At 40.6% G+C, this 16760-nt stretch overlaps 1 protein-coding gene across 4 annotated transcripts; it reads left to right on the top strand.

The window, feature by feature from the left end:
* Nucleotides 1–1947: 1947 nt before the first annotated feature.
* KBTBD2 (kelch repeat and BTB domain containing 2) lies at nucleotides 1948–15906 on the top strand. Of its 4 annotated transcripts, none has more exons than XM_048510951.1 (4): nucleotides 1948–2066; nucleotides 8514–9053; nucleotides 10449–10614; nucleotides 12948–15906. In XM_048510951.1, the coding sequence occupies exons 2-4, from the start codon at nucleotides 8884–8886 to the stop codon at nucleotides 14481–14483; spliced, it is 1872 nt and encodes a 623-aa protein (XP_048366908.1). In that variant the 5' UTR covers nucleotides 1948–2066; nucleotides 8514–8883; the 3' UTR covers nucleotides 14484–15906. The 4 variants fall into 4 exon arrangements, with proteins under 4 accessions (XP_048366908.1, XP_048366912.1, XP_048366911.1 ...); XM_048510955.1 differs by lacking the exon at nucleotides 1948–2066 and adding an exon at nucleotides 2071–2168; XM_048510954.1 differs by lacking the exon at nucleotides 1948–2066 and adding an exon at nucleotides 2141–2207.
* Nucleotides 15907–16760: the final 854 nt, after the last annotated feature.

Consider the following 16760-nt stretch of genomic DNA (forward strand, 5'->3'; position numbering starts at 1 on the left):
GGTAAAACAGCTGCAGCCTAAACCCTTCTTTCTTTTGAAGCTGGATAGCCAGGAGATTATCAAAACATTTCTGAAAAGGATTGGGAAGACTATTGGAAATTGAATTTCATTTTTCAGTGTAGCCAAGGTATGAGAATAGACGACACATAATTGTGATTCCTGTTTAGTGCTGCCTCCAGAGATTCACCCCGCACTAGATTGGGCTGTGTGTTTCTTTTATGGCCTGCCGCCATTATGGATTTTCTCCTGCAGGAAGAGAAAAATGTGATAAATCTCATGCTGCCTACACAAAGATCCCAAGGCGTGCGGAATATTCTTCTCAAAAGGTTTCACTTTTATTTTTAGTGCTTGCCTTTCCCTCCTTACACTGCTCCTTGTACAGATCGATTCCACTCCAATCAGTCTTCTATTCACTGAACTACTTGAAGCTTAGCACTTAACAGGTAAGTGGTTGATTCTGTATATACAGCTTTGCAAAGCAACAATGGGATTAAAGCCTTTTTCTCAGCTCTATATGTTTGTTTTATAACAGTTTTACTGTGAAAAAGAGATGTTATCTCTTCAGACACAAACAGCCCCATCTAAAGCCGGGGGCAAAGTCGCTTGTGGGAGCAGCAGGGTGGCCACACCAGATTTGCCCTCTCTGGGGCACTTACCCTGGCAGAGGAGCAAGAGAGCCATTGTGCGGCCGCCATCCTTCCCCGGTGATGGAACATGGCATAGGGCACTGTGGCAGCGTCCCTATGCCTCCACCACCAGCTTAGTGGAAGTGACAGCGGAGCCAACTTCATGGCCTTTGTCGCTGTTGCACTGGCAGGCCACAATCCAGGCTTAAACCAGCCTTTTGACTGGCATAAATCCAGTGGTAGGATTCAAATACTTTAACAACTGGTTCCGAAAGGACTCAGTGGTAGGATTACAACCATTCTCTGAACTAGGCAAAAAATTAGCTACCGGTGCAAATAGGTTGAATCTCACCACTGCATAAATCCATTTAGGCTTTGCGGCCCACCTTCTCTGGTATGGATAGAGCTGAAAATCAGTTTTGAGAACTGCAAAACCAAACATGTATGATAATAGCTTCTAGTTAGAAGAACTACCCAAAATAATCTTACAGAAACCTCTGGAAGAGCATGACATGGTGAATGGAATAAGGGAATTCATTTACCAATTTTTTTAAACATTGCATGATTATACAGTCTCATGATATATAATTAAACATTAATATAGTCTCATGCTACATAATTTAATATACAGTCTCATGTTATATAATTAAAAATTAATCCTTATTTCATGATGAATAACCTTTAGATTATAAAATATCTTAAATAGAAAACAGTTTAAACTATCTTTAGATACTGGTTGTGGTGGGTTTTCCGGGCTGTGTGGCCATGATCTGGTGGATCTTGTTCCTAACGTTTCGCCTGGATCTGTGGCTGGCATCCAGATGCAGGCGAAACGTTAGGGAACAAGATCCACCAGACCACGGCCACATAGGCCAGAAAACCCACCAGAACCAGTTGAATCCGGCCGTGAAAGCTTTTGATTATCTTTAGATAGATTTTCTTTTCCTCAAAAAGGCCTTGTGTTCAAAAAAAATCGATTTAAATAAAAGCATCCAATTTTTAAATATATATTTTCGAAAGTCATTGATATTTAGCCCTCCCCAGTTAGATGAGATGGTAAGGCAGGAAGCTATACGCTGTAGCTACAGCCTTTGGCCAGCAGGGGGCGAGAGACAAGAGAAGGCTGATATCCAAGCCTGCAGTTCCCCAGATCGCTTTTACATTTAAACCCGGTATAGACAGAGTCGGACGACAGAGTGTGACGTAAAAAGATCCGCATGCGCAAAAGTCCGGAAGGGCGAGAGACTTTTAAAAAGGGTGGGTCAGTGAGGGAAAACGGCGGTTGTATCGCTCATGCGCTCGACTTCATCGGCAACTATTCCCGCCTACGTCAGCTATCCTCGCTTGGCGCATGCGCAAAAACGGGACGGAAAGCGACGGGCCGCAGCTCGCGCGCCCTTTCTCCTTCCGCTTCTCAACGGACGTCGGGCGGAAAACAAGGTGAGAGCGCGCGCGGCCGCCGCGTATCCCTCCGCCGGGGCTCTTTCTCCTTTTTCCGTCTCTCCGCTCCTTCTCCGCGGCGTAGGGAGACGGTTTGTGGAGGTGAGGGGATGCGGTCGGGCGGCGCTTCTTCCTCGGCGGGTAGGCCGTTCCCCTTCGCGAGGGGAGATGGAGGCGGCGGTGACTGCCTGTTCTTGAGGGGGAGACGGCGGAGGGGACGAGGCGTCGTAGCTTTCCCCAGCGCCTGAGGAGGGAAGCGGCGACGGTGGGCCCCGGCTTCCTCCGAGTATCATGGCGGGAAGGAGGGGGTCGCTGTGGTGGCTCCGCTTCTGGGCCTAGTGCGGCGGGGGTGCAGGCGAGATGCTGAGGTCGGGCGTCTGGTCGCCCCTCCCCCGTGCCGTACTGCGGCTGAATGCAGGCGGAAGGTGCTGAGACCTTCGTGGGTGGTGGAGGTGGCATTTGGGGTGCAGGAGGGACAGCAGGAAGAAGGCAGGCATGGAGTCAACGGCGTGGGGGCCGGCTTTGATGTAGCTTTAGTGCAGGTGAAGCATCGCAGCCGTGGTCGAGTGTAAACACTTGGGGGGGGGGTGCGTGGCAGCCCTGTTTGGGGGATTCACATCGGGGCTTCTTCCTGGGTAGTAATTGGAAAATGTTCCCAACATCCTTGGAAAGGGAATCCGGTAAGGTTATGTCAGGAGAGCCCCCTCGTAAGTCAGTGATGCTGTTGGCTGCCCCAGAGGAGAACAATTACCACCACCACCCCGACTTGATGTAAAGATGAGAAAAGGTGCTCGTGATGAGAAAAGAGCTCACCTGAGCCAGGCCTTTATGGGTTGACCCGCCTATGGAGTGGGGTATTTTATTTATTTTCGTATTTATACCCTATGTGTGTAAATAAAAATCCACCCTGAGGCTTCCATGTAGGGTAGAGTATAATTTCTAAAAATAAATAATAAATGCACATAAATAGTTGAGGGACCCTTCTGTGGTCTGTTTTTGCTTGCGTTTTTTTTTTTTTTGGACTGGAAATTAATCCAGTTTAATTTCCTATTTAAATGAAGTGATTTTGTCTTCTGCTGTTTAGGACAGTGTCTTTATCGCCTGCCGTGGTCTGTTTTGTAAATGGTAGATGTAAATTTTGTTTTTCTGTCGAAGCAATAGATGCAGTCTCCTCTGAGATATAAATACATAACTGTGGAGCATTGAGTATGCTAGGGTGCTGTGTGGTTGCTGATGTTGCCCCTGATGTTGTTATAACAGCATTTATCTTAAAATTGCTTAGTGTTTTCAATTTGGCAGAGTTTTCCAGTTGGTATTAAAGTGCATTTCCTACTGTATATCACTCAGCAATTGATTGTAACTTGCATGACCTGCAGTTTAGAATAAGCTGATGTGTCAGCTGGTGTGGATCGCTTAGTGGAAGCAGTTATCTGGCCTGGGCAATTGCTTTTTACAGTTCTAAATAATTGCTGTAAACTGGTTGAGTTTGGGGTTAGTTAATAAAACAGGGCTCTCGACTTAAAGTTTGAAAAATGTTTTATAGATCACATTGTTTACATGTGATGTCTGAAATGTTTCAGAAGCTTAGTTAGAAATTTAAGATTACTACATCTGGAAGACTGTGTTGTGTTTAATAATACAGAATGAAATTGGAAGGAAAATTTGATTTTTAAAGTATGCACCAGACTTCATAGGTATGGATTATTTTATTTATTTAACAAAATCTATACCCCACTTTGCTGCCTTCATAAGAGCCATTACAGTGGCTAACAAAACAAACCATAGTAAAATTGTATATTTAAAGCTAACAAAACACATCATTAAACAAATTAAAGCCCCCAAACCCATAATTCAAACAATTAAAGCTAGAGCTAAAATATATACATACAAAAAAATTAAAACAATAATTAGAACTTTGGACTGGAAGGAGGATCACTGAAGGAACACCAAACAAAACAAAGTATCCACCTGCTGGTGGAAGGTGGTAACAGAAGAGGGGGCAGATCCTCTCAGGGGAGGGAGTTAGAGTTTTGGCACCACAATAGAGAAAGCTGTGTCCCAGGTTGCCACTCAGCTAATCTCAGAAGATGACCATAGTGGTCAGGTGAGTTCATAAGGGAGTAGGTGGTCCTAACAAAATGAGAGCTTATTTATTTATCTTTGTACTTATTTTCCTGCCCATCACTGAAGTCCCTGGATAAAAATTACACAAGTTATGTAATATTGAAGGAACTTATAGGAGGAAATAGTTGGTCACAGGGCAATTAGTTTGTTTCTTCCTCTATTGTAGTGATTAAAGTCTTTAGGCAAGTCTGATCTGTCACTGGAGACAGAGTGCATGCAGTGTTCATGGGTGTTCAGTATGACAACTCTGTGATCTCATTCTGTTATCCTTAACAACTGATAGCTTGATAGTTGACATTTTCATTTCTAAGATATTGCTGTGGTATGGGGTGGGTTTACACCTTGTTGTCATGTTAGGGTAGCCCTGTAGCAAGGAGGAAACTGACAGTTTCAGCTACAGAAGGTTGAACAGAGTTAAGAACTGCATGAGTAAGAGATATAGAGTGATAGCAGCTTCTGAATTTACTACCCCAAATTGGTAGTACTGGGAGTATGGAACACACATTGCGGGAGGTTCTTGCACGATCATAGTTTCTCCTGATCACATCACTTTGGAGTAACTGGCTGTTTCAATGTGTTGGAATGTTTACTTAGTTCATCAGTTGGGACCATCTTCAGAGTTCCACTCTAATAGATACATTTACTTTGAGGTTACCTCCATTGTAATTGGAATGTCTTTCCGAGTAAGAGTTCTTAAAACAATACTGTGCAGTCCGGGAACTATGGATTGGAGATTGCACAGAATCTGAATTTTTAGGTAGAAATAATAAAGATGCTGTTGCCCAAATTGTCTGCAATGGGAACTGCATTTCAGTTGACTTTGAGATTTTTTTCAGAACACAGGTGTGGTGTAGGGATTAAAGTTTTGGATTAGAGTCTGGGAGACCAAGGTGGAAGATTGTTGGCTGACATTGGGCCTGTCACAAACAGTTTAATTTAACTCACATGGAGGTTGTGAAAATAAAAGAGAAAAATGCTGTAAACTGTTTTGTATCTCCATTGTGGAGAAAGGTGGAGTATAAAGGAAGCAAATAAACTGGGGATCTTAAGATGTAGAGGGACCCTTAATTAAACTTCTGGATCAGCTTTGTTCACAATAAATAGGGCAACAGCTAGGCAGATGATATTTCTGTTCCCCAATTTTGGAGGTTGTTCACCTTGTGAACATTACGTTACTCAAAAGAAAGGTGACTGCTTTTAGAAGATTATGTAAAAAGATCTTTATTGTAGTACATTTCTGTAATTTGTATATGAATTTAAGACAGTCCCCAGGTGGTGGTGAGTTTTTTTGTTTGTCTTTTTAGCAGCATTGTTGGGCAAAACCTAGAATTCTTTTTGGAGGTGAAAGGGTAGCTATTATTCTGGTTTAAGATTTCAAACTCCCTGATCAGTAAAGGAAGGAAAAGAAACTGAAAGTAAAGTGCTTCTCTTGTTGACCGTGGTGAGTTGCATAAACAAAGATTGGATGTAGAAGTCGCGGTATGTGGGATGGGGTACAGGAGAAGAAATTATTTGGAATGGAATGGGTATGCCCAGTTTGTTGTAGAAGGCTGTTTAAATGTCTGCTTGGTTTTGGAATGAGGATGTATTGCTGATGTCATCCTATTGCAGCTCTTAATTTTTTTTTCATTTTGGGCTATGAAGATGGAATTGCCGTGCTGTTTAAATTATTGGAGGAAGAGTAATTAACTTTAATATTTTTTAAAAATAACCTTTATAGTGATGTCGGATCATGACTGACTATGCTGTTAGATTATTGGACAACATGCCACCTTCATTATTTTAAATCAAGCGTTTTGTGTAACTTCATAGTGTTTTATCTTTTGCAGTAATTCACAGTTATCTTCATCTGGTTTTTTCACATTAATTCAGACGTGTCTTAATGTTTCCAAGCTTAACTCTGGCTTGTCCAACTTTTCACCTGTTGTGAGCCTCTGTCCCCTGTTTCAAAGAGAATAGACATTGCAGTTCTTCTCATGAGACTGTTTTGGTTAGACTGTAAAACTGAACTGTTTGAATGATAAGGATTTGTTTACTAATTACATATTGCTGTAAATATAAAAAAAGAAAAAGGGTTACCTGTGCATTTCATGTACACTGTGCTTGTGGAAAGTGTTTTCCACAGCTGCCCTTACTGTTTGATCACCTGCATCCAAGTAACTGGATCACTTTAACATGTTACCTGTTCATCAAAAGCAAAGGTGATGTGTATGTGAGGAAATATATGTGGACTGGTTTGTGAAATTGTTAATGTTTAAATGATAAAATTTTATTGTGCTGTGTGGAGGTAGTATCAAGTTGTACATTAACCTTCTGAGATGAAGGAAAGATGGCATTTTGTCCAGAGGCTGACTTTTTCTCTTCATAAGGTCAAGGCAGAACACAATATTACCTCAATGCAGCATCAATTGATCAAATCAAGTCTGTAGATAAAAGACCATCATGCCCCAAAATATTAGAGACTTCTAGAACACATATGAATATGAATTTAGCTTTGGTTTTGGTCTACACAGACAATTGGGTCAATTCATAACTGGTCTCAGGGGAGCTGATTTTGACCAATTCCCTATTCTGTGGTAGCCCAAAATGCCTCCTGAAATGCTGTTCCTGGGGGTATAGGGGACCCTTGAAATAGCTTTGATGGGGAATCCAAAGTTTCATGCAGAATGGGGATCAGTAAAAGTAACCTCCATTGTACCCATAGAAATGTGGGTGGGTTCCAAGCTGTGGTTTTAATACCCGCACCCCCTCCCGCGCCTATTTACAAATCAAGGAAACCAGTACTCTTATTCCTACTGATAATGACCTGAAAAATATTAATTACAATTTTGAAACTGCCAAGCTTACTTAACATTTTACTGGAATGGCAACAATTCATTAAGTGTATAAATCAACAAGTTTTCGATATTTTTCCCCCTGTGTGAAAATAAAGGATGGAAGATCATAAATTCAATCTTGAGATATTTTGGTTGGTCCTACTATAGAAGTATTTTTTTTGTGTTTGGGTGTTTCTTCAGACACCAGGGTTACCTGCTGTCTCTGGCTATGAAAAGCAGGGAGGGGGAAGTGTCATCCTAACAAAAGGAAAGGGTTTTGTAACTACAGGAAGGTAGACTGAGGCAAGTTACGTACTTTGGATGGTCAGTTTTGGAAAGGAACAGGACTTTACAGAAGACATGATCTACATTAACTGCTAGTTACATAATTCACTTCATTACTAAAAAATGCCTACTACAGATCCATCATCAAAAAAAACCTTAAATGAAATAAGAAAGGAAAAAAGAACCCAGAAAGTAAACTAAAGTAAGAGATCAAAAAAGAAAATAAACGTGAGGCTAGTTTCTTTTGCCACATGGTACGCATTCACTTACAGATCTTGGTTGTTACCAAAGCTAATAGGTCAACCCTGTGTAGCTCACCTGTTGAAACTGAAGGTCTTCAGAGCTTCTGAAGAGACTAGAGCAGATCCGGTCTGTCCTAATGCCAGCACATTGCCCCTTTCTTTAGTGAAGTTCAGGAGTTACAAAAAGCTCTTCTGAATCTAAGCGCCATTTCACCAGAAGCCCACTTTAAAAACTTCAGTTAGTACTTTTGAGATCCTAGAGACTAAAATGTTACTCCTTTCCTGAAATGGCTCCATCTGCTTCTCAGGCCAATTTAAAGTGATGGTATTGCTCTTTAGGCACTTTTTATGATCTGGGAGTTGCTTTGTTAAAGAAACACCTTGTCCAGTGTGAACTGGTTGACCCAATTTTGCAGGGTGTGCAAGACTGTCTTCAGCAGGCCTGTGTGTATTTTGGGCTGAATGGGATATTATGTCTGAGGAGGATATGTTGTATCAAGTTTTCTGATATATTAAGTTTGATTTTAGCTTCAGTGGATTCATCAGCTACCTTGCTTGTTTATGGTGAGAAAGTCAGGATTAAAACAACACATAAATAAATGCACCAGTGGAGCTAGATACCATCCATGCTGCTTAATGTTGTTCACAGCAACAACTTTTAACCGTATTTGGGGTTATGCAAAAGACACTTTCAGTAAGAGCATAGAAGCAAGACCTGTCAGTCGAAGTTCTGAGTGTATTTCTGTAATACTTCAGTACCAATACTTTTAGCCAGTCTTTCATCTGTAATTACAGGCACTCTTAATGTGTTGTAGTATAAAGGGATAGTATTAAATTTTTTAAAAGTAATTTCTGCACCTGTTTGGGGGTAAAACTGCTTAATAAGCAGTTTAAATTGTTTACTAACCACTATTTCAAAACAGAACTGCTGTGGATGACAGGCTTAGCAAAATTACTGACACTGATTTTTTTCCTTCTAGTTTTGCAAGTGCAGCAACTGACAGATTCTTCAAGAAAATCTACCTCACAAATTGCATTTGTTTGCAAATGTGCTGCATCACTGGAAATCTCATGAGAAGTTTGGCAGTCGTTCTTGAAAGTCTCAGGAGAACAGATGGACACCAAATAAGTCATTGTGACCTTGGGAGTGGGTCGAAGTCTGAAGCATTCTTGATTCCGCAGTTTAGTCCATCATTGCTAAATGTCTTAATAAAGCTTGTAAAGGCATCAAACAATAATATTTCCTCTAGTCTCTTCTTAGTTTTTCAAGAAATGGTTGCTTGATCTCTGTCCTGCCAAATTAAAGTGGCTTCGATAATTTGATCCTGGCAACATTAATGGAACATAGTCATGTCTACCCAGGAAGAAAGGCAGATCAATACGGAATATGCTGTATCTTTGCTGGAGCAGTTAAAGCTGTTCTATGAACAGCAGTTACTAACTGACATAGTTTTAATTGTTGAGGGTACTGAATTCCCATGCCATAAGATGGTTCTTGCTACATGTAGCTCTTATTTCAGGTATGTGCTTAAAGCATCATTGCTTTATCTTTTAAAAAAGTCTGGCATTAAATTATTTTACTACTTAGATGTTCAAAATGCTCAATGTATAACATGATTCTAATGTTGGTTCTGTTGATGATTTTAAAAGTGGAGGATTCGATTTTTTTAAAAGTTAGTAATATGGAAACAATAGGTCAGTGTGCACCACTCAAACCACTTCAAGGGTCGCAGATTCTTGGCAGTGAAAATGGTAACTACCCTAAAATAAAGTGTCTGTCAAGTATTGCTGTTTTATGCAGACCGAATTCTGTTTTGTGGGGCATAGGGTTATTACGGAAAGAAGCCTTTTTAGCCGAGATAGGATCTAAAGTGTTGAGCCCATCCCCATGTTGCCCTAAGATTGCTGGCAAATGTATTTAAGGAAAAACCAGCAGACTGCCATTGTTTTATGGTCTGTTTGAAGAAATTGGACCAGAAAATGAAGGCTGTATGCACACATGCTTGGCACCTTGAATTTGTGGAGATCAGGTAGGGTGCAACTATTTAAAATAACAGATTGGATCCCATTGGTGTGGAAGATGGTAAGTCTTCAGGTTAGGGAGACCAGAATGGTTCCCTTTTAGCTTAGAAGTGAAGTGATTGGGAGGTAGTTTGATTGCAGTACACTTGGTCATAAGAGACTATACTTGAGCTTATCAGACCATTAAAATAGTGGCTGAGGATGAATTCAAAGTCATAGAATCCCATTAAATGGAATAGAGAATGCCAGAGAATATTTACTGTGTTTTGCTTCTTGATTTCTTACCATTTGGAATTTTGAGTGCTTTAAGGAAAGGCTTAAATCTAGCATATGTGTGGTGTATGTCTCTCCCGGGGTGCAACATGGAGGCTGGCCAGCACCAATGGTTTTACGGGCAGTAAATACCAAAAGTAATGGAATGTTACCATTGGCTGGTCAGGAACTGTTTCCTTCACTACTGAAGACAACAAAAGAAAGGATGCAAAACTGATAGACAGGGAAAACAGCAATTTCAGCTGTGTGTGCTGCTAGAATAGAGCTGCTTGGCCTCCTTTGACCGTGGGGGTGGGGTGGGGGCTGTAACTAGTGAAAGGTGCTAACTATTCATGGCCACATCCAGACTAGCTCTGTGATTACTGCCTGACTTCCTGAAGGGTCAGAGGTCAGTCATTTTATACTCAGTCTTCTGGAAAACTAGTCTTGACACCAGGCAGTCTCTTTCTATAGACTTAACAGTGAATAAGTGAATAACGTCGACCAGCTTTTAAACTAAGTTCCATTATCTGATTGATGCTTCTTTACAAACCACTTCTCAAGTGTAATCTCTTAAGTGTTGGGAAATTATAAAAGCTAGAAGATGGTTGAGGTTAATGTATTTTGTGTTTATTCCTCAGGGCTATGTTTATGAGTGGGTTGAGTGAAAGCAAGCAAACCCATATCCATCTGAGGAATGTGGATGCAGCCACTTTACAAATCATAATAACTTATGCTTACACGGGTAATTTGGCAATAAATGACACAACAGTTGAACAGCTTTATGAAACAGCCTGCTTCTTACAGGTAGGAACAGTGAAAAACCAGAATATAAGCTATGACAAAAACTCCTCTAAAAATAGTGCAAAACATGACAAGACCAAATGAATAAAATTATACATAATGTTAGAATCAAATCAGATGGTCTGATTGTTGAAGTTTACTGATGCCGTTGTGCTTATATTCTTTGGTACGTTTTTCATTTTGATACAATGTATGAATAATAAGAAATTGAATGTATAGTGATGTTTTTCTGCATTACTTCATTTTGTGTCAGTTGGTTTTAATTTAATATCTTTCCACTTTGGTTTTGTCTGTCTTCATACTTGGATAACTATTTTTGGTAGTATGCGCCAGAGTGTTTGATGTATATGAAAAATATATTAGTGGGTTTGCTAATATGGAGGTACAATTTTAGGGAAATGGGTTGCCAAGGGGTATGTAAGTGAAAAATGGTTGGGAATCACTGTTCTAGAGAAACTCTGCTCTCCTCCCCACCTTCAGAGGCAATTCATACCAGAATCTTTTTTATAATGGTTCCCTGATCATTGAGAATCCTGTCCAGAGGCATCAGATATTGAGTGTGTTTTCTCTTCCCTACGTAGTGCTGTTTCTATTCATGTACTTTGTAGGTACTGGACTATTGGTGTTTAAAGCTGTTTTTCAGGATATATGTTTGGGGGGGGGGGGATAAACATTAATGATTTTGTAAGCTGACTTCAAATTTGGGTTTTTTAAAAATGAAATGCTTTTCGAGGAAAAAATCTGTAGTTTAAATTATGTATTTAAATTATTTTACTTTTACCCTGGCCTTTCCTAGCAAGTTAAGATACATTATAGTGTAAAGGTTATTCATCATGAAATAAGGAGTGGTTTTTAACTATGTAGCATAAGGCTGTATATGCACCAAATTAAAAAGGTTTAATTTTTTTGGAAAATGAATTCCATTAATCCATTCATAATGTCATTATGTTCTGGAGGCTTCTGTAAGATTATTTTGCGCTGTTTTATATAATGACATGTTCATAATGTCATTATAATGTTCTGGAGGCTTCTGTGAGATTATTTTGCGCTGTTTTATATAGAAGATACTATCATAGATGCTTGGTTTTGTAGTTCTGAAAACTGGAAATTTTTGTCTGCAGATAGACTATATGAGTAAAAGACCTTAATCCCATTGTTCCTTTATAAATCTGTGTACACAGAACCAATACTGTGCCTTTTAAGTGCTAGGTTTCAAGAAGTTCAATGGATAGAAGATTGTTTGGAGTGGAATAGATCTACACAAGGAGCTAAGTGTGTGAGTAGGGAGGAGCAAGCAGTAAAAATGGAAGTGAAATTTTTGACCAGACTTCTCCACAAGTTTTGGGATCTTTGTGTATATAGTCTGAAATTTATCACAGTATTCTCTCTCTGGAGGAGCAAATCTGTAATGGCAGCTGGCTGTAAAAGAGACTCAGTTTGGAAATATTTAAACAAACTTCCTCTACCTGTGAATAAGGCAGGCAGGCAGGCATGCAAAATGCATGCAAAACTTACCCAATGAAGTGGTGGTACATGAATTCATTTCTTAATCAGTTGCTTTCTGGTAGATCAAATGCAGAATTGAAAAAAAACAGTAATAGGATTATGAGAAATTTGAGAGAAATAAGGCTAGGATTAGAGGTCAGTTTTTTGTTATGGTGATGACAGGTTATCAGCTGTAACCTACTTTTAAACTTTACTATTTATCACATTGCAGGACCTACTTGCAAAGTGACTCCACAGTACTCCCCCCATAAATTTAGAAATCCCACACATGTTAGGATTGAACACATATATAGTTAATTCTTCATGCTTATTGTTTGTAAAAAAGAACACTACTAATTATATTTCATGGCCATTTCATATAATATGCAGAAGTGAACCCAAATTGGCCTCTGAGGCTCCCAGAACTACCTGCTCTCTCCTTGTTCTCTTCTTCTTCTCCTCTCTGGGCCCTATGACCTACCTGTAAATTGCCACCCAGGTTGACAACCACTATCTTACACAGTTGGCAAATCTTAATTATTCAGAGATCAATGGGAAATGCTGCCAGCCAGGTGAGTTCTACCTTAGCAGACTGTGGTATGTAGGCAGTTTGTCCCCTTCCCTAATTTTAGACTGAACAACAACCCTGGCGTTGGTTTGTATTCAGTGTAGGAAGAGGCCTATACTTTGCATCTGATCCCTTCATCCTGGCAGAATAGATATTGTTCAGTAAAACAGGAAACAGCTGCATCTAGAGCCACTGATCAACCCCCTACCTTTTCTACTGTTGTGTGCATTCTTTAACATAAGGAATATTTTGCTTCTAATGTGAGTTTTTTTCCCCTCTGCAGGTAGAAGATGTATTACAACGGTGTAGAGAATACTTAATTAAAAAAATAAATGCAGAGAACTGCGTGCGGCTCTTGAGTTTTGCCGACCTTTTCAGCTGTGAAGAGTTGAAGCAAAGTGCTAAGAGGATGGTGGAACACAAGTTCACAGCTGTATATCATCAGGAGGCTTTCATGCAGCTCTCTCACGATTTGTTGATAGATATTTTGAGCAGTGACAACTTAAATGTGGAAAAGGAGGAGACGGTTCGTGAAGCTGCTATGTTGTGGCTGGAGTATAATACAGAATCTCGATCACAGTATTTATCGTCTGTTCTTAGCCAAATAAGAATTGACGCACTTTCTGAAGTTACGCAGAGAGCTTGGTTTCAAGGCTTGCCACCAAATGATAAGTCAGTTGTGGTTCAAGGATTGTATAAATCTATGCCTAAGTTTTTTAAGCCGCGACTCGGGATGACTAAAGAGGAGATGATGATTTTCATTGAAGCCGCTGCTGAAAATCCTGGCAATCTGTACTCCTCAGTATGCTACAGCCCACAGGCTGAAAAAGTTTACAAGCTCTGCAGCCCTCCTGCTGACTTGCATAAGGTTGGAACTCTTGTAACTCCTGATAACGATATTTATATAGCGGGTGGGCAAATCCCACTGAAAAACGCAAAAACCAATCACAGTAAAACAAGCAAACTTCAGGTTGCCTTCCGAACTGTGAATTGCTTTTACTGGTTTGACGCCCAGCAGAACACTTGGTTCCCAAAGAGTCCAATGCTGTTTGTTCGCTTAAAGCCATCTCTGGTTTGCTGTGAAGGCCACATCTATGCAATTGGAGGGGACAATGTGGGAGGAGAGCTGAACAGGAGAACTGTAGAAAGATATGATACCGAGAGAGATGAGTGGACTATGGTAAGCCCATTGCCCTGTTCCTGGCAATGGAGTACGGCAGTTGCTGTTCATAACTGCATTTATGTCATGGCACACAATTTGATGTACTGTTATTTCCCTAGGTCAGATGCTTGGGTTGAAATGGCAATGAGACAAACTAGTAGATGCTTTGCTTCAGCTGCCGCTTTTGGAGATAAAATATTTTACATCGGAGGCTTGCATGTTGGCAGCAACTCCGGTATAAGACTCCCCACTAGCACTGTAGATGGGTCTTCGGTAACCGTGGAAGTCTATGATGTGAACAAAAATGAATGGCGAGTGGCAGCCAATATCCCTGCCAAGCGGTATTCTGACCCCTGCGTCAGAGCGGTTGTGATTTCCAACTCTTTGTGTGTGTTCATACGAGAGACCCACATGAACGAGAGAGCCAAGTATGCCACCTACCAATATGATGCGGACCTCGACCGGTGGTTCTTGCGGCAACATATTTCTGAGCGGGTGCTATGGGATCTCGGGAAGGACTTTCGATGCACTGTGGGAAAGCTCTATCCATCTTGTCTTGAAGAGTCTCCATGGAAGCCTCCACCATATCTCTTTCCACCAGACGGAGTAGATGAATTTGAGCTGCACGGAGAGATGGTTACACTACCACCTGTGTAGCTCTCAAAATTCAGACTGCATGCTTGGTTATCATGAATTGGTTATCATGAAAACTTGTATGAAAGAACAGAGCGGGAAACTAAAAACAAGATTATCTTGTACGTGTGCCCTGTTTAACATATGTGGCCATTTAGTGTAAATCAGTGAGATTTTCAAGCAGATAATGCTTCCATAATCTGAAACAATTCCTGTGATGGCTGATGGGATCTCTGGGTTGGATCCAGCACAAAATTGTGCTAGAGCTCGTGTTCATGCAGAAGTTCAAGGGACAAAAACATGGTAGCTGCTTGCGCTGTCAAACGTATTGTAATCCCCCTTTCTGTTTGCTTGTGCAAGACCTTGTGCATTCAGAAATGGTTTCTGGATCCTATGTACAGGGAGGAATGTAGGTATTGTGCAAGATCCTGCACAGGTGCAACTGTGCTGTTTGTATTTCTTCTTGTGTATTGCTGGATCCAAGCATATGTATATTGCGAGCTTAAAAGCATCTGCTTATTGCCTAAATGTTTAGTCCTGTGAAGACCTTTAGTTCAGGAAATGTTCACAAAAGCCGCATTGTTTTTTTGGATTGGTATGTTAATTGCTCTGAAAGTATCTTCCAGTTGTATATGATTGAATTCTGGAAATCTTTGTATGTGCTAGTTACAGTAGGTTCAGTGTGGCCTAATGGAATGTGCTGCACTTAATACACAACAGCTGTGTTGGTATAATAATGCCATGTAAGAGAAGAAACAAATCCCATGGATCTACCTGTGGTAGGAAGGGTAGATCTTCCATTTTACAGTGACATGCAGGGCAAAATGACTGCGGGTTCAGTCAAGCTGTATTATTATTATTATTATAAGGTGCATGTATTTTCACTAACTTATACCTGTCTATTTAGAATACAGGTCTTCCGAGCAGCTGGTAGTTTACCAGGTGTGGACTTATGTTGCTGGGCTTGCAGTAAGAATTGCCAGCCCCTCCTAGTGCGGGTCTTTGTGGAGTTTTGAATCAGTAAATGACTCCACATTCTGTATTTCGGAACTTTGGCTCATGCATATTAATTACTTCCTGCTGCTTATGTTCCCCCCATCCCACCCCAGTGTAAACAAAGACGTATAGATTAACCCTGTTTGTTAATTTAAAAGCAAGCATTACTGTAGTGTGATTGTGTCTAGTTACCCCTTAGCTGTTGTCGTGTTTTTCTTTTTTTGGGGGGGGGGAGCAAATTGTTCAGGAATATTCTGTACCCTTCTGTGCAAAAGAGCAGTTCACCAGTGCTGCTCTGGCATTAATCCCAGGAACCACTAGCAGTAGCGAGGCGCCACCAATATTACATGAGCACAGGTGCTTCATGATGGATCATACTAGCATGTTCAGCTGTATTATGTTCTGGCACTGTGTTTTGAATGATATTAATTTATTAAAAAACAGAACCAAATGCGTGTACTCTGTATATGAGCATTATATCATTGATGGAAACTTAGAAGGCATTTTTGTTATCAAATCTACACCTTCAGACCTTGTATTACCTAATAAAGTCACGGTTCTTACAGTAGTTAGCTTCAGCCATTTAGAAAACCTTGTGCTTCTGTATAACAGCTAAGACAAAACATGCCATTTCCCCACTCTGGTGGATGTTATATGTGTCTAGACTGAGTAGATGCAAACTATAGAAAATAAGAACCCTTAGTGCCTGCTGTTCTGCTTTCTTTAGAGGCAGCCATTGTAGCCTAGATTCCAGAGAAGTATCAACTGTGTTAGTTTGCTTTAGCAAAAACTTCCTTGTGACACCTTAGAGACATCCACATATACTGAAATCTATTGTTCTGAACAAGAGCAGTGGTTCCCAACATGAGGTACACATACCCCCAGTGGTATGCACCAGAGTGTTCGGGGTTATGTGAATAGAATTACATAATGGGTTTGCATATGAGGAGTACAATTTTAGGGAAATGCATTGCCAAGGAGTCCATGAATGAAAAATGGTTGGGAACCATTGCGCTGAAGCAAATGGGATAAGTTTTTAAAAATGAATTATCAGATCTCTAGGAGCACACTCCTTGAGATGTGGAACGAAAGTGTTAACTGAGTGTACAGTTGGAGAAGCCGTGAACAAGTTCAGGAGCTGAATTCCTTCTAGGCATTTGAAACAGTCTTCAGATCAGAGTGCCCATATTTTTATACCATTCCATTGACTACTTCCAGCTAATAGTGTTTTTCTGCTGTAATCTTCAGGCTTTCATTGAGGGAAGGGAAAAAAGAAGGTGGTGGGTTGGAGCTAGCCAGCTTTTT

This window comes from Sphaerodactylus townsendi, linkage group LG11, assembly GCF_021028975.2.
Source record: "Sphaerodactylus townsendi isolate TG3544 linkage group LG11, MPM_Stown_v2.3, whole genome shotgun sequence".
Lineage (NCBI taxonomy): Eukaryota > Metazoa > Chordata > Lepidosauria > Squamata > Sphaerodactylidae > Sphaerodactylus > Sphaerodactylus townsendi.

What these genes read in the sequence shown, in the direction of transcription:
- KBTBD2 (XM_048510951.1), top strand. Translation starts at nt 8,884, where the DNA reads ATGTCTACCCAGGAAGAAAGGCAGATCAATACGGAATATGCTGTATCT. An exon ending in ACATGTAGCTCTTATTTCAG is followed by an intron (nt 9,054 to 10,448) that starts GTATGTGCTTAA and finishes TTTATTCCTCAG; the next exon opens with GGCTATGTTTATGAGTGGGT. An exon ending in AAACAGCCTGCTTCTTACAG is followed by an intron (nt 10,615 to 12,947) that starts GTAGGAACAGTG and finishes TCCCCTCTGCAG; the next exon opens with GTAGAAGATGTATTACAACG.